The 24,549-nt window shown below is 34.5% G+C and overlaps 4 protein-coding genes and 1 non-coding gene across 7 annotated transcripts; 2 read left to right on the top strand and 3 right to left on the bottom strand.

Annotated features, from left to right (window-relative positions):
* Positions 1–977: 977 nt before the first annotated feature.
* LOC114751747 (traB domain-containing protein-like) lies at positions 978–3,283 on the top strand (the record flags this gene model as incomplete). The annotated part of the gene is given in 8 exon segments (XM_028940421.1): positions 978–1,030; positions 1,874–1,949; positions 1,952–1,986; positions 2,081–2,181; positions 2,533–2,588; positions 2,591–2,643; positions 2,750–2,789; positions 2,792–3,283. Coding segments are annotated over 8 exon segments (500 nt in total), but the record flags the coding sequence as incomplete, so codon positions are not given.
* A 2,249-nt stretch (positions 3,284–5,532) lies between these two features.
* On the bottom strand, positions 5,533–5,618 carry LOC114751757 (small nucleolar RNA R11/Z151). Its single transcript, XR_003740772.1, has one exon. It is a non-coding gene; the product is annotated as a small nucleolar RNA R11/Z151 (small nucleolar RNA).
* Positions 5,619–6,509: 891 nt separating this feature from the next.
* On the bottom strand, positions 6,510–8,077 carry LOC114751714 (peroxidase 3-like). Its single transcript, XM_028940390.1, has 4 exons — positions 7,846–8,077; positions 7,503–7,691; positions 7,242–7,404; positions 6,510–7,150 (listed from the first exon to the last, which is right to left on the bottom strand). Exons 1-4 carry the CDS (start codon positions 8,053–8,055, stop codon positions 6,735–6,737), a joined length of 978 nt encoding a protein of 325 aa, XP_028796223.1. The 5' UTR covers positions 8,056–8,077; the 3' UTR covers positions 6,510–6,734.
* An 8,450-nt stretch (positions 8,078–16,527) lies between these two features.
* LOC114751703 (uncharacterized) lies at positions 16,528–16,842 on the bottom strand. Its single transcript, XM_028940380.1, has one exon. It carries the CDS (start codon positions 16,840–16,842, stop codon positions 16,528–16,530), a length of 315 nt encoding a protein of 104 aa, XP_028796213.1.
* Positions 16,843–21,087: 4,245 nt separating this feature from the next.
* On the top strand, positions 21,088–24,288 carry LOC114751724 (protein translation factor SUI1 homolog 1-like). Of its 3 annotated transcripts, none has more exons than XM_028940401.1 (5): positions 21,088–21,173; positions 22,631–22,720; positions 22,818–23,023; positions 23,890–23,943; positions 24,039–24,288. In XM_028940401.1, exons 2-5 carry the CDS (start codon positions 22,684–22,686, stop codon positions 24,081–24,083), a joined length of 342 nt encoding a protein of 113 aa, XP_028796234.1. In that variant the 5' UTR covers positions 21,088–21,173; positions 22,631–22,683; the 3' UTR covers positions 24,084–24,288. The 3 variants fall into 3 exon arrangements, with proteins under 3 accessions (XP_028796234.1, XP_028796242.1, XP_028796229.1); XM_028940409.1 differs by having other exon boundaries at positions 21,095–21,173; positions 22,648–22,720; XM_028940396.1 differs by lacking the exon at positions 21,088–21,173 and adding an exon at positions 22,418–22,434.
* The last annotated feature ends 261 nt before the right edge of the window (positions 24,289–24,549 follow it).

The raw sequence follows: 24,549 nt of genomic DNA, 5'->3' as shown, positions 1-24,549 counted from the left end.
TTATAAATAATTTGTAGAACTTGACTTGAGATGGAAAAGATATGTTTTGGAGTGCTTATCAGTTCCTTATTATTTATATCCAATTGCTACGTAATAGATCCTAATGCTAGTCTAGCTTCGGCCTATAGGGTATTCTGCTGATGAAGGAATTACACCATACTTGTGTGCGATTATTTGTGGTTGTCAAATTTGAATGCTTATCATGAATCATAAAAGCCTATTTTTTAGATCATACAGTAATCAACGTAAAAAAAGACAGTGGAAAAAATATTTATATTACCATAACTTGAATAAAAACAACACTGTAAATAGTAATCCAATGGCTACCAAGGACTTCAAAACTCATTGTAAGACTCCCTGAACCCTAAATAAGCTAAGGAGTAGGACAATCTGAGAAGAGGCAAAATTGAATGTAGAAGCTTGCATTGACCAAAAAAATATAGAAGCATATAGAAGTTCTATGAGAGAGAGCCCTCTTTGAATATCTGCTGGTGGAGATTGTATTTAGTGTCAGATTTTTGAAAGGAAAGAAAAATGTAAAATTAATTGGTACGGTAAGCCTCTTCATAATTCAGTCTCACAGAAATGCATCGTCTTACTGGTTTCTCACATATTCAGTTCAGCATAATTTACTTAATTTTAATGCCCCTGTGGCTGTATTGCTGAACATTAGCTGCAGCAAATATTATATGCCATTTGCTCAGGTTCTATTTCATCTACCAATCTGTTTAATTATCTATTTCCTCGTTCCAGGTACCCGCCATGGGAGAAATGATTGCAATGTTGAAGAAAAAACATAACATTTTTGGAGTACTTTACGGCTGGTTCCTTGCCAAGGCACGATTCTATCTTGCAGATCATATTAAATGTTGCTAAAAAATTCAAATCTATTGCTGTAATCCTCATATTAAACGTGTCTAACAGGTTGCCAGTAAGCTTGAGGTCTTTCCTGGTTCTGAGTTTCGGTAGCATATAAGAAGAAGCAATTAAGTATGGTGGCAGGGTGATACTTGGTGATCGTCCTGTACAGGTTGGATGAGTTTTTTTTTTTTTTTTTTTTTTTTTTAAAAGAGATTTCTGAATTATTGCAATTAACAAGTGTCAGTGGACTTATAACCGTTTGCAATTACAAAAGAAATCACATCTGTGGAGCACAACGGTGAATATTGCATGACTTTCCATTACCTGACGTGTGTTGTTTCTTTCTTGAGGATAAATTCGGTCATATTTGTCTACCAGTCAGCTCAAAAAAAAAAAAATGTCTACCAGAAAGGCTGTTAGCAATATTCAATTGCGGGAGTGCTGTGTTTAGTGTTTCACTGCTTCTTAGATATAGAGTACAAGGCTTTTCCTAGGCCTTCTTTTTTGCTTTATGCCAGTTTTACATTTTAAGATGTTCCCAACTCTGCATCAGATTTGATAATTGCTTGAATCCTCTGTCCCTTGTAAAGCTCTGTGGAACATGCCCAATTTTCGCGAGCTTACTATTAATATTTATAAGGAAAACATAACTTTTGGTTGTTGAACTTTTCTCAATTATTGATTCCGTCCCTGAAGTTTGAGTTGGAACAACTCAGTCCCTAATCCCTTAAATCAATAAGCTACAATGATTGAGTTGCTCTAATTCAAAATTTAGGCGCTAAATTGATAATTGAGACAAAGCTCAAGGACTAAAAGTTATATTTTTTCTATCTTTAATTATGAGCATGAGAAAAAAAACAACTCAGGAATGTTACTTTTTTCATCAAATATTATTTTTCAGTCCCTAGATTTTCTTCTGTGTTTTTCACTAGATTGCATTGTGGTAGTGCTTCATTATTTGCCTCTAAGGACTGAATAAATTTATCTTGAATTATGATGTCAATTGAAACAGATTACCATATGGAGAACATGGAGAAAGATGCCGCTTTGGCATAAGACTAAATTGCTGTACTCTTTAATTTTTCAAGCCATTTTTTACCCAGCCCCGACGATCTTAATAAAATGGTAAATTTCATAATCCTCTTATACCTGTGATGAGTATAAAGTGAAAAATCTTGTCTTATACCCTAACATGGGATTTTGGGTTTGCTTTCTTCAGCTGAAGGAAATAGATGACATTGACATGCTAACTCTTGTCATTCAAGAGATGAGTAAGGAGTTTCCAACTCTAATGGAGACCCTTGTACATGAACGGGATCAGTGAGTTGTCTTGCACACTTGCACCTTCGTGTTGTTTAGTCTAATTTGTATGAAAAATGTTTCTTCTATGTTATGTCGGCATTTATAGCCTAGGTAATGAGGAGGGCACCCTGGTGGCTTTAATCCGATAGCTTGCTTGAACTGTCCTAATGCGTTAAAGAGTTCACCACACCACCAACCTGTTTTGCCCACTGCCTAACATCTTTTTACCGAAATGTCGGTGTCCTAGTTAGGTTTCCCCTGTTACCGAAATGGTTGGTTCAAAAAGAAATCTGCCGTTACGTTTGGGATACAGGCTGCGGAATTCCATCTATACTTCTCATTCTAATTTATTTGGTCCCTGAATATCAGATACATGTCCTCCTCATTATTGAAGGTGGCGCGAGAGAATAGCTCAGTTGTTGCTGTTGTGGCAAGGGGCATCTACAAGGAATAAAGAAGCATTGGAAGCAACCTATTATGGTTCGTGAATATTCGTTGAATAATCATATTGATTCAAGTGGCACTATTTTCTCAATGATTCCGCATCAAATTTCTTACGTCAGTTTCCCTTTCTACTACTTACCAGGTGAAGGATCTCATGACAATTCCATTGTCAGACCAAGTCTTTCAGCAGTAAAAATCATTTCTTCCGTAGGTGTTGCCGTGGCTGGGGCAGCCATAGTAGCAGGCATCTATCTGACGACCAGGAAATAACTTGATGAATGATGAACTTGGTATGCATCTTTCGTCCAGGCGTCCAGCTATTTAATTGATTCAAGGGTCGCTGTAAAATTTCGCACGGATGCATGTCTGAGGTCCATATTTTCATTGATATTTCTGGGCCCCATCTTATCTGATTTTTTTTTTGGTGGATATAATCCTAGTTTTTTTTGTTAAAAAAAACTTAATCTAAGGTTTAAGTGAAGATAATATTCAATTGGCTATACACGTTATTAGTGCATCAATTTCTTTTCTTTTTTTTTGGTACAACTGTAATATTGTAAATGAAACAACATTTCAAATGCACGTTGAATGCTTATAAGATTGCTTCTAAATATGTGTAGTGAAAATCTGAAATCACCTCTTCGTTATCTGGAATTTATTAAATTACATTTTTTTCTGTGGAAACTTCTTAAATTACATTATTTGTTTAGTCTGAAAATTGACTGTCTTAGGGATAGATACCATATGTGTCTCGTTATGGTTTCTTTGTAATAAATGGAAGTTTACTTCGTGCATAATTCTTGAAATTAGTTAGTTATCCGTGATATCATGTTTTTAATTTGCTGTTAAATTATTATGTTAACTTTTGTCAAAAAAATTAGACAAGCTTTTTATAGCGTACAAATTGTGGGTATTAGAAATAGAAATTCACGTTCCATTTAACATTGCATTTATTCATTTTATTTAATCGATTAATTTTAATATTTAACAAATTGTATTTACGACCTCCATGTATTAGATTTTATACCATACAAAAAATTGACATTAGTTATTTAATATATTAAAAATAATTAAAATGTATAATATACACTAACATATCATATATGTTATCAGGCACTTGCTGCAATGACCGCCAAAACAAAAGGAAAAAAGGGAGAGAGAGAGAAACACTTTGCTGGCCCCAAAAAAAAAAAAAGACATCATGTGCTCGTTTGCTTGGGATAATTCTCTCTCGATTGTTGGTTTTTACTCTCGTTTAATTTTTGCATAAAATTAATTAATTTTTTTAATATTTCAGATTATTCTTCAATTTTTAAAACTTTTTCTTCCGCTTTATAAAAGAGCTAGTTTTTGGACCTGCAAAAGACCCCTTCAATACATTAAAAAAAAAAACACACACACACACACACACAATCCAAAATTACGGAAGGTGCAATGGAATGAAAAGCAACCAGACACTCAAAGGACAATCTTAAACTACAAATTCCAAATAAAATGCATAACGCCAAATCAGCTAGTTTCTCACGATTGAGATTTAATTTCTATTAAAAAAAAGCATAGATGATGCATACGCCTACGCAACTGAAAAAAATTACACTAGTTAATCATCTATTTTTTGTCAAGATAATTACATCCAATCTCCCCGAGACTCTTCTAGGGTTACATCTCACAACCTTCCATTTAGAGGGATGTGAATTGCTATTCGAGTTAAAAACTCCTGAGCCTTGACATTATCTAATTCCTAACCTCGACGCCTTGCTTCCTGTAGCTTTTTGAATATCAAATAATCAAAAGAGTTGTTGGTGATTAAATAGATAAGTTAACACATTTCAGCATCCTAAAATATTTTTTCAGACGTATTTAACACCCTAAAATATTTTATTAGATGTGTCTAAATTTTATAATGTATCTAGTGCCCTAAAATTTTTTTTTTGGTGCCGGAAAATTCTTTTTGGTACATCCAAGACCATAGGGAGAAAAAAATTCTCAAGAGTGCTAAACGCATTAAAAAAAAAACTTTTAGTATACTAAACGCATTATAATATACTCTAGAAAGCAAACTCTCTTGCGGCCATTGCTGCTATATAATCTTCCATTTTGTTCTCTTAACCCTTTAATACACTCTCGAACATTGCTGCTATATAATCTGCAATTTTGTTTCTCTTAACCCTTTAATACACCCTCGAAAATTGCTGCTATCCAATCTGCAATTTTGTTTCTCAATACCATCCATATGGAGAGACTGGCCCCTGCTTCATTGATATGAATGGTTCTGGGTTCCCTAAACATTCCAGATGTTTAAAATCCCCATTGTCTAGGATCATAGATATGACTATCATCCGGTTGTGAAATCTGCTGGTTATCAATATTTCAACCAAAGCATGGCATTGAAGTGCTACCCTTGCACATCATCCCAATTTATGCCAGCAATATTCAGACCAAGAGAAAAATAATAATTAGCATGATAACACTTTAATAAGGGAGAGAATTAATAATTAGCGTGATAACATAGTTCTTTATCTTAAAAAATAAATTTAATTTGCATTAAAAATGTTGTTTTTCCGCAGAAAGCAAAAATCTGCCTTAATAGAATATCGCAAGTGATTGAAAATTCGTGTACAATAAGAATGTACGTGGCTTATCAACATCGAAAGGAATTACGAAAGGCAATCCATTAATATAACCAACATGCCCAGCCACTCCAAGAGATGCTTCTTCATACTAGATCATCTTCTGCTAAACAAGAAAATTGGCCAGCATCATTACTATAATGCTCAGTGGAAGGGGAAGTTAAAGAATAGGGCCCATAAACACGTAATGTTTCATCTCATCACAGCAGCCTACGGCTTCGCTAAGTTGGCTTCATCACACGCACAAATGGATTTGCAAGTGACAGAAAACATCTATTAGAAAACTTTAAAAACAGGGCTTCAGTGTAGGTAACAATCAGATCACCGATAGAAATCTCTGATTGAAATCCGCTAAGATAATTAAATCATCATCATAAGCCCCATTTTTCATATCCTAAGTCTTCAACACATTCAGGATAACAGCCAACAAATAACAGAACATGCTCCCTCCCCCCCCCCCTTCTCTCCATATATATATCAAACATTTTCCAGGAGAATTCAAACTCACAGTCCAGGAAAAAATGATTCACTGGCTTTTCTTAAGGGGTGCTCAGGCAGCCAAGGGTTTTGTCAATCATGGAATTCAGATCAGTAACTCAAGTAAATAAAATAACCTCATAACCACACAAATAAGAATCCATAAAACAATCGAAAGAACAGAAAACAAATCTAACTGATAGCCGATGACAATTCGTCGAAATTTTAGGCTCGGGATATGATATAGGACTCAAGAAGTAACAATTGTCAGCGGAGAAAGGAGAGGAAACGAAACAAGACGAAAGTTGATGGAATGTCATTCGCTGATATGAAGTCACAGATGGATGGGAAGTCAGTGACTGGCGGGACCTAAAAGGAGAGCTACTAAAGTAGTAGAAGTTTCTGGCGTTTTCCTATCTGGGCTTTCGTCCAAAAGTTCATCACATGTGGGCCGTATTGGGCTGGAGCTGACTCGTAAACTCTAGACCCATATTTTTCACGTTTCGATGGCCCAGCAACAAGGAATTGACCTCCCAGACTTTCAATTTTTTTTTTCCCCCCGGAGTTTTGAAACTACGTCCTCCACACACACTTGCTTTAGAAGTATATGATGTAAGATTAGCATGAATTTTATTTTACACAAATGTTAACAAGAAAGAAGTTGCTTGTGCAGATACAGTATTTTCCTATCATGCTAAGCCGCTAATCTTTCTTTATATTGGGGTATTAATAATTACTTAATTACTGATATCCCATGTCTGATGATGTTTTGAATGACAACAAAGAATTATCTCTCAGTTCGGCCTTTTATTAACATCAAGAACTTATCTCCCTTGTAACCTGACACAGTGAGATTCATCATTTATGCCCACAACATACAACCGACCATTGGGGTCAAACAAATTAAGACACAACTGAGACAGAACATACATTACCAAACCCCAGAAATTTATAGAATAAAACTATAAAAAAAAATTAATGATACAAAATGCACCAGAATGGACAAAAACTTGCAATTACTTAGTTGTTTACAAGGGCGCACTGCTTCCTGATCTGCCCTTGTGTCCCGGTCAGGACACTGATTTGGATCATCTTCTCCATAGACTTGGCAAATTCAGCAAAGAAGTTCTCCACTGAACCCTGAAGCAGTTGGTTGACAGTGGATTTTGTGACTGGGTTGTTTAGCAACGCAGCATCTGATTCGAATAGACCCCTTCTCTTAACCACATGAACGTAGTAGCTAAGATCAAATGTCTTGCGGCTTCCAGGGTCCATCTCAACTAGTGTGGTGTTATCAGTGCTGGTCTTGCACTTGAATTTCTTTAGATTCTCTGCATATTCACTGTCTAGAGATGGATCTTGATCACCTTTACCGGTAAAGTTGTACAGGCGGTTTGAGAGTGATGGGCAATGGGAGATACCAATTGTGTGCGCACCTAAAAAAAGGTGAAATTTTTCATGGTTAGAAGCACTGAAATTTACGTCTGCGTCTGCTGTAATGTGCTCGGTGAGTGTTTGTCATAATACCTGAGAGAAGGACCAAGTCTTTCAAATCAAGTCCCACGCCGGCGAAGATTCCTTGGAGGGTGGTGATGTTTTGGAATGGAGCTGGAATGCCGAATAAAGCTTCTGTAGCGTTAGAGACAGTTCCATCCCTTCTACCTGTAGTAACTTTCCAGTAGGGACCACCCTACAAAATGGAAGAAAGAAACGGGCAAATGGGTCAGCCCGATCTTCGAAGAAAAAAGTGTAATGAAAACATAAGGATGTAGCAGAGTTTAGACTTACAGTGGCGACAATAGCGTCTCTGGCAGTCACAGCTAGAATATCAGCACAAGAGACGACACCAGGGCATTCAGCCTCAACTAGGCTCTTGATCCTCTCAATGAAGCCAAATCCTCTGAGGGTAAGATTTGGCGGAGAATCCTTCTCAGCTTGGTTGGTTGTTGAGTTCAGAAGAACTGATGCATCGCAACCCTGAAATGCCAAGTCTTAGATCCTCAGTTACCACAAAATATCTCGCCCACCAGCAATTTCTGTTCTTGAAGATCGGTACTTCATAGAGTATATGCTAAAATACTGAGTCAAAAAATGAACATGAAATGAAAAGGACACCGCTTGAAATTCATACCCTGATAAAGCAGTCATGGAACTGCAATCTAATAAGGGCGGCTGCCAATGAAGGGGCATTGCGGATATGCTCGTGAACATACTTGTAGACGATCGCCTCGGCTTTTGGGCAGGTTTTGGCATAGAAGTTTTGCTGCAATTGAGCCTGAGTTGATCCAATGATTGCTACGAGACACAGAATCAAAGCCCTAAGGAAACTCTGGCTTGCCATTCTTGTGTTGTTTGCAATGCTCTGTGTTGCCAGAGTCCCTATCTAGAGGTGTATATTTATAGTGAGTTACTTCTTCAGAGAAGTAATTTCATCTCTGGGGATGATTCATGCTAGTGGTTATAAATTTATAATTCACTAGCTGCGCCAAATCATAGAGAGACAGTCTTAGCCAACCAACATGTGCAATAAGGTATTACTTCATGTCACTTTATTATTCTTTTTCATTCAATAATGCTATCAGTATAATAAAAAAATGGTTGGTTAGGGATGTCCTTGTACTTCGATGGAAGCAAGCTCCAACCAGAGAGCTTTTTGAATATTTCAATTCATCTCAATTTACCCGTTACTACAACTTTTTAAACATGGAGAGCCATCCAGCTCTAAAAGTTGATATGCCTTACCGTATCCCTAAACTGTTGATCAGTTTTATCCAGGGACCAAGGCATCTGATGGCAGGTAGAATTAACCTTTGGAAGCAATCAATGGTAGGCTGAAATATTAACATTGTGAATAAAAATATATATATATTTATTTCACTAGACCTCCAGCGAAAAAATCCATGGGCTCACAAATAAGGCTGAGGGCAATACAGCAGACAATTGACTTACACCTGCTCCAATGTCTTAAAATATTGGAATACAGTTGAGCTGTCTAATATGTTTAAAATTATATTAGCAGACGCTACATGTTGCCACCTAAGCACATGTTTGTTAAGAGATGGTAACGTGATAGATGAATTGGAGCGTAGACAAGTTTGCTTGAAAATATTAGAGCGAGCATTAGACATAGAATATTTTTGCGGATGTCTGTAATTTGAATGTCCCTGGTGGGGGCAAAAAAAAATGATTCAGTTCGGCTTATTTATGCATCGGTTTCTGTATTTCTCTTTCCACTTGTTACTTAGGACTTAGGGAGGTGTTCATAATTTGGATGCCCCAGGGAGTCAAAATTAAAGATCTGATTTAGTTAGACAAACAAAATGCATTGGTTCCTGATCTTGTCTTTCCTCTTTCTGTATCGGAGCAAAAACTTCAGATTAAGGGATAAGGTTGTGTTGAATTATGGATCACGGGTTGAAACATTTGTATTTTTGTACCCTGTTCATCTTGCAAAAGTCTCGGCCAGTACCTTTGTAGACAAGCTAAGAGAGGGAGAGAGAGCTTTACAAAGTACAAGCTGATAATCAGGAACTGCTGATTTTTTTTTTATTATTATTATTATTATTATTATTATTATTATTTCTTACTTTGCCGTGAAGATTTGGTGCTAATGGTTAAAATATAAATAATTATTGGTTGGGTCTTCAAATACAATATGTATGATATCATGCGTTTAAAAATTGTACAGAGGTTCTACTTAAGGGGGAAAAATACCCACAAACATTACCTCAAACTTCAGGCATATATATTATTAATATACAGAAGATTTGAATTTGCAGAATATATATGACTGAATATATGATCGATTTACTTTTACTAATTGAGCCATCTTTTGTTAGAGAATGAAGACCACTGGTACGTACGTTATTTTGGACTAAAGTTTGTATTGGGGATAATTATGTCTCGGGAACAAATTCACAAATTTTTTGTTTATACAGACCAGGGATGGTAAACACTCGTTGCTTCACTTATAAATCTATATTGTTTGAATAGTAAATAATATGAAATATATTTTTAGTTGTAAATTTATGTTAAGGGGATGATAAATGCTTGTACAACAAATAGTATAAATTTATGTTCCGTAAGTAATAAATTTGAGGATATAATTAGTAATTTATAAATTTAGTCCTCCAGTGTAATTATCCATTTGTAGAATGTGAGTTTAACTCAAACGCAGAATAAACAAGTGAAATTATAGTTGTTTTGATTTAAATGTACGTTTAGAGGCACGTGACATGAGCTTAGAGAAAATAAACAAGTCATAGCTGCTTTCGCTCTAATGGGAGCTAAAAAATTAAAGCTAAAATTACCTACCCCTTTCTTTATCCATTATTTTTTATTTAATGAAAAGCAATCCAATCGTAATTTTAAGACACAATGCTACAGACTTATTTGTAGCCATACCCTCCGAATGTCAAATGTTGAAAGATTGGAATTGCTGGGACCTAAAGATAAGGAATAGTATAAAGGTAACAATATGAGGATTATATGCCAAAATGCAAGGGATGTATGGTTGAAGATAATATATACTAGTAGCTAGATGATTAAGGCAAATGTATTGGAGGGAATCATGGAGGCATTGCGCTGGCCAAACATGAATGAGATAAGATCAAGTTTTACGTGGAATAATATACAAATATATACGGAGAGTAACAAAAAAAGAAGCTAAAAATTACTAAATCTTAAATCAAGTTTAATAATGACACTTTATTTAGTATTGATAATACTGAATTTGCAAATGACGAGAAATTTTTGTTGACATTCCTTATTTGGCATTTACAAATTTTCAGGTTTTTGTTTGTTATTTTTCCCCACACACACATATATATCACACAAACATGACTTGCTAATATTATTCCTCAACATTAATTCTATGCGCAGTGTCCATCCAAAACGTAAGTGACTTTACAAGGATTTTGGAGTTACCTTCATATTGTCATGTGTTTGTCAGGAAGCTTTTTAATATCGTCTACGTACAAAGATTTTTTACTTATAACGTAAAGGGTTTGGATCCTAACTGGCTTCCATGTGTTCCGTATATACATGTCGACCAATTATTGATGTACTGGTTTCCTAAACGGTAAGAAAGAAGCAGCAAGACCATAAAATCAAAAGAATCTTATTTGATTTGTGCTCTTATGTATGAACTGAGAATGAAGTTATGAATAAAAAGAAGATATTACTCTCCGACTTCGGATTGGAAGTTACGGACAGTAATTCTTTGTTTATGCACTTAGTGGATTGCATTACATGAGGAGGTGGTAGGTTCAATTTTTCACAGGATTGATTTAGCCTCCATCTCATTTTTTATTTTTAAAAAAAATTCTTTGTTTATATTGGACTTTGATTGATTATCTCTAACATGTTGGCACCGATTTAAATAATACTACAGGCGAGAGAGAGAGAGAGATGAACAAGCACAATGACATGCAATCATGAAGAGGGAAATCGAAATAAGGCGTAGGGATTATGTTAATTAGAAATCATTCTGATTAGCTTGCAACCTATTTTTTTTTTACAACAAAAAAAAACAGAGAGATTAGCCTGTAAGTCATTTTTAATAAATAAAAAAAGTTAGGAAAAAGTCTTTTATTGAAAAATTTATTAGTAAGAAGGATCTAATAGATTTTTATATACAGAAGCCATCGGTACTCTATAACTTTTCGAATAATGGTACTATGATCCACTCTCACCAATAAAATTTTTGATGGAGGATTTTTTCCCCCCTAATTTTGCTATTTAAATATAAGTCAATATTGCTTGTCATTTTTCTACCTATAGAGTAAGTGCCATATGGCTGCGGGCGATTTAATGAGAATAATAAAATCTTTTCCTGGCGGGTTCTAATTTATTTTAATATTAAGAATTGAGATTGATAGTTATTAAGTCAGTATTATTCAATGTATCTTTATTATTTAAAAATTCAGAAGTCTGATGATGCACATGACCGAATGAGAGTGTCGGTGGCGCAGTGAGGTGACGAGAGAACACAAGATACACATACAGATCCCTGGGTGCGTCATTACGGATTAAAACTGTTAAGATATACATGTAGCTTCATGTGTATTTCTGTAAATTTTCGTAAATCCATACTATTTATATAACTCATAATGTTACGGCTCATCCCCCCCCCAGCCCGTCAGAAAAACATAATACTGCAACTCACCACGAGATCGATCCATGTAAATTCCAACCACTAGCTTTAATTTGATAGTAGTAATATACTAGCAACGAATATTGATAATTAATACCAGATTTTTAACGTAAGAGCTCATTTGATTTTTATTTTAATCCTACATATAAGATCTTAATAGTATTAACCATGTAAGATTATATTTATCTACTTTTTTTAAAATATTCATTGTAATAATGATAGTTCTAACCAATATATTTTATTAGTAAGGATATTTTACAAAAGACAACATATATTTATTACAAATAACTAACTTAATTAGTTTTTTTAATTTACTTAAACTAATCAATTAACTCTTATATTAAGGGTTAAAAGTACTATTTAACAATTTGCTTGATGCATAGTTTAACTGTTTGAGAAAACATATAATTTGGTCCTAAATATAATATTCTAATTCATTTTATTTATCATATTTATCTTTTTTAAAATAATTCTTTTAGTAGCTGTATATGTTAAATATTTTATCAAATATTAGTTCTAACTTACACATGATTTGCCTAATATTAAAGGACGGAGGTGGTATTTAACAATTTTCCTGATGCATAGTTTAACTGTTTGAGAAAATATATAATTTGATCCTAAATATAATATTTTTTTATTTATTAATTATTAACTTAATTAATTTTTTTAATTTATTTAAATTAGTTAATTAGTTTTTATATTATATTACATACAAGACATACTAACGGCTAATAATTTTGTGACTGAGGTAGTTCTCGAACAGTAATTAATTAAATTAACTCACAAAACGATGTAAAAGATTCTTCCATTTGCAGTGGTAATAATTAATGAAAACCTGGCTCTTTAATCTGACGTTGTTTTCAAGAATGAAACGGCCGTCAGATTTTTGTCGACAATTTTAATTGTAATTAAAGATTCAGATAACAAAAATATATAGGTGCGTGTGTTAACTATTCGCCCGTTGATACGGTATCTTTAAATAAGAAATTACTCAGTCCGGACTGGATTCTCTGCAAATCAGTTCTATTGAAGCCAAAGTTCATATAACCATCACTTGCGTGTCTCTCTTGATCCACCCTTGAGATTGACAACCTCAATTTTACCGTTATGATTCCGTTTTTATACTCTTAAAAAAAAAAAAAAAACACTTCAATGTCATGGTGGTCTCTAGGCCATTAATAAGGATATATAAGATTCTTCTAATCAGTCCCCTTTTTTGCATATTTATTAAGTTGGATCAAAAGCGAAATCCTTACAACTTAATATTTGTCATTACTAACGTAGGAGAAAGTTTTTTTTTTTTCATTCCCCCCCCCCTTTTAACTACCACATATCTAGTTGCCAGCACGTTATATTAAGGCTGGGTAGTCGTTCTCCTCGTCTCTCAACCCCTCAGACTGGATCTTGACACGGAGATTTTAGAGATTAAGTTTGATTATTTCAAAAGGATTTATTATAAATAATAACAAGACGTCACATGAATTTTGAAAAAGGTCTAGCAACTAAAACTCGACAAAAAATCGGGGGTTACGGGTTTGATGCGGCTTGTAATTTTAAATTGTTATTGCGCACTCTTTTAATTAAAAAAATCAAACATTGAAGGATTATTGAACTAATATGGGGTGAATCCATTTAATTTGGATCATTAATCTAATTAATACCGAAGCCGACGGGCACGTTGATCAATGGACAAAGCTGAAAAGGAATCCTATATATGCTTCCACGCCATGTATGGCTGGAAATGATCCTCGTGCTTTTGGATGTTGCCTGATGAAGACGTTCTTAATGCAACAAAAAATGAAAATTAACCTGTTTGGTTAGGTGTAAAGCCGATGTTGGGCCCCAGACATGTCTTTTCATTTGGAGCATCCAGCATCATTAATATTAATTAAGTGAATCAGGCAACACACCAAGAAATTAAGAAAATTCAATCTTTGTATTCGCGTTGCCTAGACTCTGATCTAGTTCAATTAACAACCATGTTGTTATGGGGGATAGTTGTTGCTCCATCATGCTCTGAAAAATCAGCTTTAGCTGTTTCCATTTTGATACTCTTTTTTTTTTCCCCCCAATCACATTACGAGTCAAACACTCCTTGCATTTAATCATTAATTCATCATCTGTGCATCGTTTATTCTTTCTGTCTTTTTCTATTTTTTTTTAAATCTTTCCGTACTTGAAGGCTTCACTTTGTGATGTTTGGTTTTTACAATTAACCAGCTACAAAAACGTTTAGTCATGTTTATAATATTGTATTTTTTGATAATTACTAACTTGTTATTATTTTCTGGTAAAAACTTAACTTGTTAATACAATCATTAGTATATATTATCAGTTTTTCTTCGTGACTCTTTATTTTTCTTATACTGTACAGTATTTTACAAAAAAAATCTCACAAAATCATAACGATGGTCCCTAGCCATAACCATTTTTGTCCGCTTGCTTATAAAACCTCACGAGGCCGGCTTACTAACTGATACCGCTCAAACTAATTAATTGAGGACCAGTTGCTGTGAGAACTTTGAAGAGAGCTCCAATCATTTATTTTTTGCAACATTAAAAGGAGACTTTTATAAATATATATATATATATATATATATGAAGGTACGTACAGTTGCTGAAGACTTGAAGTATATACTATATACAGCACACGGAAGACCCAGCTGCGAGTTGAAGTCGAAAAGGAATATATAACAAATTTTTGGTCTTCGGTGAATCAGTCACTACAAAAAAATAGACTTTAGGCGACGACTTTCGGCGGCGACAAAAAAAGTCGCCGCTGAAAGTCTACTTTCGGCGGACCTTCAGCGGCGACTTTTTTGTCGCCGCCAAAAGTGGACTTTCAGCGGCGACTTTTTTTGTCGCCGCTGAAAGTATAAATAATAATATATATTTTATTTTACAATATTAATAAACAAATTGCCGAAAATGGACCTTCAGCGGCGACTTTTTTGTCGCCGCTGAAAGTATAATATAATAATATATATTTTATTTTACAATATTAATAAACAAATTCAATCTGGCTCAGCGGCAAGAAGGTTGGACACGAAGGGAGGCGGTCACGAGTTCGAACCTGGAAGAAGACACATTTAAGGTGAAAATATTTAGACGATGACGTGGCGAGAAGGAGTGACGTGGCAATGACGTGGAGGTGGCTAGTGATGATGTGGCGGTCGGCAATGATGACGTGGCCGCCGATGGCGATGACGTGGAGGTTGACGGTGCTGACGTGGCGGCCGGAGACGATGACGTGGCACCGGCGGTGATGACGTGGCATTGGTAAAGCCAATTCTTCTTAGGCATTACTTTCAGCGGCGACAAAAAAGTCGCCGCAGAAAACACTTTCGGCGGCGACATTTGTCGCCGCTGAAAAGTCTTTCAGCGGCGACAAGAGTGTCGCCGCCGAAAGTGTTTTAGGCGGCGACATTTGTCGCCGCCGAAACTTCTAAAAGTCGCCGCTGAAAGTATCTTTTAACGGCGACCTTTTTAGTCGCCACTGAAAGTTTTCAGCCACGGCTGCTACGGCAACGACTTTTCAGCGGCGACTTGTCACCGCAAAAAACTTTCAGCGGCGACTTTTGTCGCCGCTGAAAGTCAATTTTTTTGTAGTGAGTGCATGGCATGCTTTCTAATCGGTTTTAAGAATACAAAATTCCAAAAGTCTAATTTTAATTTTAGTTATACGATCACCAACTTCTGGAAGAATAAAATTTTATGAATTTGAATTAGTTCGTATAAATGGGAACCCACATCGACATGTCCATAGGTGGGTCTTCAATCACACGATGTACAGTGTGTGTGTTTGTGCGTGAATTCCTCCAAATACTCTTGTATTTGCAAAATAATAAGACTGTTTGAGTTTCATTCCTGGCTATACTTATCGTGCCATGATTAATGGGGCAGTGGTTTTATATATTTGTAGGCAGCTTATATAATATTGTAATCATGAGTTATTAATTTTATATTCATATATGATGCTCTTTCAGAATTACAAAATTAATAGAATGTGGGTGACACGAAAATACGGTTTTCGCTGGGTTTAATTAATATTGTTCTTAAGATCTGTTGGACTTTTCTATTTGTATTCCCAGTGGCCACGAATGTGCTTGAATAGCACCAATTATTGTTATTATTTTAAGAAAGTCACAAGAAAATCACATGGTTTTGTGATATCGTCAAACCCCTTTTCATTCCAATTCCATACAAAAAGGACACCTTCTATATCATTCTTTAATTCATTAAAAGCCAATATGCTATCTCCAGTAATAAGTTAACAAGAGTCATCACGATCTGGCCATGCATGAATAACTCAACTCCATGACTGAAAGTGCTTGAATCGCATTCTTAGTATATAAATTAACAAGAAAATCACATGGTCTTGTGATTGTCAAACCCCATTTTCATTTCCAACGGTACAAAAAAGACATGCTATACCCATTCTGTAATTAATCAAAAGCCCATATATATATTTATATTTATATATATATATATATGCTATCGCCAGTACTAACTCAATACAATAATCATCAAAATTATTCTGATCGACTCCTACGTACAGCTCAGATCACTCTTTAATTTTAACCTCTCTGTGATAATATATTTCCTTAATTTTGGCATATATGTATTTTCCCTATAAAGTTGCGTGTTCTTTTATAATAATTAGCTGAGAAGAACATCCGGCAAGGTGAAGCAAAAATGGTAATTGCCATTGGATTCATCATCTACAGGGTTGAAGAAGAGGTATATGTGGGAGCCATCATGGACCCCACAGTCATTCAGTGACACCCTTTCTTCCTCGTCATCATCGTTGTGATTCATCAGAGGACAACGATCAGTATCAAGAAGGAGGATCAGACGGTCACAAGGGATCTTCTGGTGGTTCTCAATCTCCTTCTTTAAGTCAGCCACGGTGGCGTCATTCTTCACATGCACGTAGAAAAGTGTTCCAGTCAAACTCTCCACCACCACTTTCATGGCGTCTTATTATTTTACACAGTAGATCTGCAGGCTCTCCATTTTTGCGTTGTGATTTGTTTACTTAATTAATAACGGATCAACAATAATGGGGTTCCCAAAAGGGAAGGGGGGAAATTAGGGTGTTTAGCTGCAATATCGGGAGTTAGTTTTGTGTTCATGAGAGCCATTTAGAGAGTATCTCGTGAAAGGATTTTGTATCCATTAAAAAGTATGAGATTGAAGAGTCAACTCGTGGATTAGCACTAAGATTAGTTGGTACATTGAGATAAGAATGCAATTAATTAGAGGTTTAGAAGTAAGACTGGAAGTTTTATTGGTTAGAAAAGTGATCGTATTATCTGTTCTCTTTTCACTTGTTTATCTTTGGAGCACTTGACGCGTCAATGGGGAGGAAAGTGATCTGTATCATATTCAGTGCCGAATTTCATGCTCGATGAAAATATAATTAGATAACACAAATACACAATCCTATTAAAAGCAACTAGATGTACGTACGATAGTCCATATGTGATTCCATTTTAATGATTATCAGTTTTAATTTATTTCTTTTTTGAACAGCAAGTTTTAATTTAGGCTAAAGAAAATATTTAGTCCTTTAACTTTGTACAAAGTTTCAACTTAGTCTCTCAATTTTAAAAAGTATACTTTTAGTCTTTTATAACTGTAAAAAAAATTTTAAAAATGATGAGATTAAGATCTTAAACATTGATAAAATATTTTCAAATACTAACATATTAAGTTTAATTTTCAAGACATCCATGATTGTTACAAAAAATATCATTGAAGCCTAATAATTTTAGAGTTAAAAGACCAAATGTATGCTTTTTAAAGTTAAGGGACTAAATTGAAATCTTGTACAAAATTAAAAGACCAAATGTATATTTTAGCCTTTAATTTATTTCTTTCGAATTAAAAGATTTCATTACTATTAATAAAATTTTGTTGATGATCCACATTTTTATACTTACTTTTTAGTTAGAATGTACCATGTATCCTATTAACATAACGTGCAAGAAACTTCTTAGTCTAGCGTCTTTAGATCTACTGCTTCATGAAGATAGATGTCATTCTTTTTTATAGGACTTAAAGGTCAACGTCCTTCCATTTAACGTGAAGGGTCATCACATTGAGACATTTTAAAAACTGAGAGTAAATTGCACTTTAAAAGAAAGAAACTCTGCTTCCTGTCTCATAATCTCATATGCTCCTCTTTTATGCCCAACATTTGTTGATGATTAACATTATATTTTCATGTTTAATTAGTTTTTAGGTAATAAAATGCATCATATATTCTCTTAAGATGACGTACAAGAAACTCACGAGTCTTGGCTTGTGTATTTCTACATCCTTTCATGCTCGGTACAGAAGAAAATAATTAATCTTTTTTTTTTCCGCCAACGGAAAATAATTAATCTTATTAAAGGAGAATTTTTCTGGTCTTAAATTATGCACTGAGTTAAAAATTAAATTACGTTATAGTATATGTTTTACTTTCAAAATTGAATAATAATCTTTTCTAGAATTAAGATTATATGTAATTGGGGTAGCAAAAAGGATTATACTACCTCCGGTTCTTAAAATAAGAACTTGTTTGATTTTTATTTTAATCTTAAATATAAAACCCTGATCCACTTTGTCTATCATATTTATTCATTTTTTCTCAATATAGTCTTTGTAATAATAATAGTTCTAACCAATACACTTGAGAATATTTTAAGAAAGACAACATTTATTTATTACAAATAACTAACATAACTAGTTTTCTTAATCTACTCAAATTAGTCAACTAGTTCTTATATTAAGAATCGAAGGTAGTATGTAAATAAAAATTTTTTTGCCACCATATGTAAATAATTTCAATTGCTAACAAGTAAACACAATTTGCATCAGCAGATGTCCCCATAGAGCATTTAATTTCTATACTCTGTTTTAGGCAGTGTTTTAGCCAATACAAGCTCCTTCGTTCAATTCTGCCTCTAATTTCCCTACACCTTATAGCTTATTTATGGGTTATTAGTGTTTTGAAGTCCTTGGGAGCCAATGCATTGCATGTGATATCATTATAGTAACATTTGTAAGACTTGAGTAAAACGTTACTATGTTCTGTGTTTTTGTTTTCAAGTCACAGGCATGTAAATATTTTGCCCCAGTCGCTGTATCTTAACATGTGTTTTAGCCTAAAAACAGTCTCTCTCGTTCAGAGTAAGTATTTCCCCTTCTTTTGGCCTAGGCAAGGGTATATATATTGTGTTATTGAAGATAATCTTATTTAAAACACTGTTAAATGTGTGCACTTCTCTGAATAAAAAAATGACTAAAATATACTTTTAGTCTTTTAACTTTATATAAGGTTTCGTTTTGCTTTTTAACTTTAAAAAGTAAATTTTTAGTCTTTTAACCTAAAACCGTTAACAAAAAATGACATATTGAGTTCTTAAATGTTGATAAAATGTTACTAAATGTTAATATATTAAGTTTAATTTTCAAAACAACTATGATTGTTTCAAAAAATGATCACTTAAGACTAATAATTTTAATATTAAAGGACTAAAAGTATATTTTTTAAAGTTAAAAGACTAAATTGAAACTTTACATATAGTTAAAGGACCAAATGAGCAATTTAGCCATAAAAAATTATCATATTACGAGGATTAATTTTTTTTAGTTTTAGACCCAATCTTTTTTAAATCACAAATAGGTATTTCTAATTGTCACCTCCCGGTCAAGCCGTCAGCTAATCCAAAAAATGATATGCCCATCTGTTTGTATGTGTTTTTTTTTTTGAACCGGCAACGTGACATGGCTGGTGGACTGGAAACGTGAAAGAATATGGCCCATCTATGCGAGTTTGAGGACCAAAGGTTTCTAGCGTCAAATGGGTTCACAACTCCAATGATTACATTTTCCTCCATGCCGTTTCAATTAATAATTTGGGCCGCAGGATAGTAAATCCGATGGTTTAGAAAATAATCCTCTAAATTTTTGAAATAAATATAACAATGCATAACTTCTAAAATAAATATATAATCGTTTATCTCTATTCACCTGTCCCCAAGGTAACCCCGTAAAATAAAAATAATTACCATGCAAATAATATTTATGATATTATTTAATCTAATGATAATATATATAAGATAATCTAGGTATGTAAAAAAGTAGTAACAAAATTTCAAGTAATTACCTGATGAGGCATAAATATATTGAGTTCCGCGATATAAATCCTAACCATTTTGTGCGTTAATCCCTTAAATTTTCACTGTTCCAGAACGTTAATCAAACCTCGGCCACATTAGGTCACTGTTCCTCTTTTTCCTCCTTGTTTACCTTCTGAGTTGTTCATGGTTCTCTATCATTTTTATCTCATTAATTACCTTTTTAATTTACATCCATTGGCGCTAGGAATTGCTTTATATAGCCGTCGGTCGCTTGAACTCTTTTGAGAACACGATAGATGTAGTGATCTCCAGACGCGTCACTCTCTCCTGACGCGATACATTATCCATCTTTTTCTATATAAAAAAATTATCGATGTCGTGTTTTTACTGGAATGATATATTCATACCATGAATAAGTAAATTCCAATAAAAATTTATGTCAGTAAGAGAGCATTTGATTTAGATATTACTTTTATGATCCTAATCCCGTTTTTTATTTATTTATTTTTTCTTAATATAGTTTTTATAATAATGACAGTTCTAACCAATATATTTGATTAACAAAAATATTTTAAGAAAGATAACACTTATTTATTATATATAACTAATTTAAAATTTTTTCTTAATTTATTCAAATTAGTCACCTAACTTTTATATTAAAGGTTTAAATTAATTTTAACTAATATTTGAGTTACAGTAATTTAGTTATTAATTGCATAATTTACTCAGCAAACATTACTAGAAAACAACTATAAATCGTTGTCACCAGTATTTCTAAAGCAAACTAAAAAGAAAAGTTGAATTACAGCTTCAACCACTGAAACAAGGGAGCTATAAATTTTGATATGTTTAGACATGTAACTCTGATTTGAGCGAAGTTCAGCAGAATCATTATTATTGTTTCAGGAGCACCCCTCCCTAATCATACGACATGCGCTACGAAACCCTTTGGGCCACTAAAAAACAAAAGAACTAAAACCTAAATTGGACGGTCAAGATTATTTTTCATTAACGACTCCGATCCTTTCTTTCAAACGGCGCGTTTATACGGCTGCCGACTTTAGCGGCTTCCAGCGTATAAAATCCGGAACCGATTCTCTATTCAGCGTCACTGTTGGTGCGCGATATTTTGTGGATTTTGCTCGGAGCTGATTTCACCTTAATTCTTCTACGGTATGTCGTATGCTTGTCGCTCGTGTTTTTGTTTTGATTTTTTATCCTCCCTTCCTTTTGGTTGTTTGCGTGCCTGTTCTCCGTATTCACATGTATCGGATACTTGTTTCTACGAAGGATTTCCTCCTCTATGGTCTTTCCTATCATTTCGTTGTCGTAATTGGATTTTTTTCTCGTTTTTATAATACGTTGTTTGGGAATTTGAGTTGTATAGTTGTTGACACCCATATATTAAAAAGGAAAGATTTACGAGTTTCGATGTTTATAAAAAAAGGATAGGTGTATCATATCTGCGATAGCGGCAATATGCTTACAAATTTCAATCTTTTAATTCTGGTTAATATTATTTTTCTTTGTGGTGGGTGTTCTTTGTGATTTGCTATTTTTCTATGTTGTTGGATTTGCAAGCTTAGTATATTGCTATCCTGTTGCCATTTTTTTTTTTTTGGCCTAATTCTTTAAAAAAAGACAAGGGGGCGGGGGAAGGGGTAATCTTTGGGTTATTATTGGTTTTATTCGTTAGCAGTGGCATGTCTGGTGACAAGGTTGCAAGGTTTTTACAAACTTGTTATCTGACGATACAACTTAGCATATTCTCGCTCTGTATGCTGTTCATGTTTCATTGAATATTGTGCTTATTCAGTTGATCATTAGAAGAAATCATCAATTGTGACGAAGATTTTTATTTCTTATTTTTGGGTGGGATGGGGGCTTATATATGGGTGCACTTTCCTGTATACAGGAATAATTTTTCCTGATTCTTCTGATAAACATGAACAATTTGAAACATATAACATCGTGTGTTGGTTAATACTTTCTGGAATATTGTGATTATTCAATAGATGGGATTATCATTCCCCATGGTAGACACGATTATACATAATATCCATGGGAGGATGGGTGTATTGGTTATATTTGTAGTTTACAAGTGGATGATTGGAAAGAATATGGCCGAGACTGAGGTTATGCAATGCAACTTCCCTAATGACAATAGGGGTTTTTGATTTGGCATGAAATAAATTGATTCTCTGATATTGTGTTGGTAGTGACAATGGTTTTTTGAAGTGTGAAAGAAGATGAGATGAAGAAGAAAATTGTCCATAGAGTCTATTCGTTTATACCTAATTCGTTCCCACATATTCCGGGCCCTAAGTGTAAATTGGGTTGATGGCAAACAAAGAATAAAACCACGGACTCCTGCCTACCTCTTCACTCCCTCTTCCTCTTGCTCCACCCCTTGCCCTTCTACTGTCTTACATCAGTATGCCAGGGTTATGTGTATTTGACTATTTTTAGAGTTCTCCTTTGTTATTGGGGACCTGTTGATGCTTCTGCATATTGAGAACTAGTAGCAACTAGCAAGTAGCAAGCTTGAATAGTAACAGTATCTGCAAATATATGTTAGTTGTTTATTTTTTCTGTGCTTTCCCTGACCACTTGCAGTCCTTACTTTTTAGTGGTTTATCATAATCAGAAGTCCGTTGGCGAGAACCTACCAAGGGCAAAGTTCATGTCTGAATTCGATGAACAGACTCCAACTGCTTATGGTAAGCTTTTAATCCGTCTTGAATTTGAACATATCTACGATATCTGACAATTTAAACATTTCAATTCAATTGCTGACATGAATGGATTATTGGGCAGATCCCTTTGCTGATGCAAATGCTGAGGACTCCGGTGCTGGGACAAAGGAGTATATTCATGTGCGTGTGCAGCAACGCAATGGAAGGAAAAGCCTGACAACTGTTCAAGGGCTGAAGAAGGAGTACAGCTATAGCAAGATACTGAAGGACCTGAAGAAAGAGTTCTGCTGTAATGGTACTGTTGTCCAAGACCCCGAGCTGGGCCAGGTTTGTTCTTCTCACTTGCTAAGTAATGTTATCGAACCCTCTACCCTAATAATCTTAAAACAAAAATCAGAAATGGACTATGAACAATGCTAATACCATTACTGAATAATAAAGTGGATTACAAGGGAAATAATGATTCAAGCCAATCCCATCTGCCTCATACACCCATGTACAGAAATTACAATAAAAAACAGTTACAGAACGACACAAAATACACACCACAGAGCAGGAACAAAGAACATAAGCTACTGGACCTTCGAGAGGCCACTACTCTCCCAAACTCACTTTACTAACCAAAAGATTAAACATCATCACTGTGTCCAAAGTGGAGGATTTAAAACACAGTCACAATTTCATTCCCTTAGCCCTAGGTACACCTAATCCCTACTCATATGCCACTTCTTTCTTACGGCCATGACTCACTGGATAAAATTTTGAACAAGCAGTATTGCCCCCAGTCTCTCCTTTTCTTCGTTGATTTCCTAGTTTACACTCCATAGATCAAACCGATGAGCTATGGATATGGACAATTACCTTGTGGCAAAAGCTTGTAACCGAGGTCAATGGTCTACTGATAGGTAGGAAAAGATGTGCGTATGTTGTGTTTTTATTGAGTTACATGATAGCGAACACGTAAAGGAGATTTATTTAAGTCTTGATCCACTTGATCTCCCTATTAACTATAATTCTCAAGTTAAGGAAATAAACGAGATATCCTTCATCCTCAAGAAGCGTTGTTTCATTTTAGTCCAGCACATAGGAATTATCGTTTCATTATTGTGAGTAGTGTTATTGGTTGCCGGATTAAGTCTCTCCTTGTCAATGAGAGCAGCCAGCAAGCCTAAGCCTTATCTCTATGGATGCAGGTCATACAACTTCAGGGAGATCAAAGAAAGAACGCTTCCACATTCCTTGTGCAGGTAGATAAGTATGCTCATGGCATTTTTTTTAAACGGTAAGAACACCATAGGCGGAGTTATAATTCCATGAATTCTTCTGTACTTTGACAAAACAGGCTGGAATAGCAAAGAAGGAGCAGATCAAGATTCATGGTTTCTAGGCCCTAAGAAGCAGCGGATAATTCAGTTTCATGTTATATAGCCTGCGTATTACACTCATAGCAGCAGTTGATGATAAATCCGAAAACTTTATATAATCTTCTTTGTTGTTTTTGAACCTTCTCGGATGGTTATTTTCTTTTCATGTGATAGAACTATATGGTTGTTGCCAAGAGGATCTTTGCAATAAATTTGTCATTGTGTCTCGTGGGTGCTTCAGTATATTTTCGTTTCTGTTTCTTTTGCTCCTGGAATGTTGACGAATCGGGCTCGTCACTCAAGCTGATGATGGTCGATGGAGGAAGATGGTTTAAAAAAATCCTGTTAGCTTGCGTGATGGATTCTGTTTCATGTTTTAAAGCCTTAAAATTGTAACTTGAAATTTTAAATAACTCAAGTATAAATACTTATGAAAGCGATGGTTGTAATTATAAATATATTTAATTTGGAGTTTGCAATTATAATTTT

The sequence above is a fragment of the Neltuma alba genome, unplaced genomic scaffold (genome assembly GCF_004799145.2).
Source record: "Neltuma alba isolate B1F8T4 unplaced genomic scaffold, ASM479914v2 tig00001139_pilon, whole genome shotgun sequence".
Lineage (NCBI taxonomy): Eukaryota > Viridiplantae > Streptophyta > Magnoliopsida > Fabales > Fabaceae > Neltuma > Neltuma alba.
This window is presented reverse-complemented; position numbering and strand designations above follow the sequence as displayed.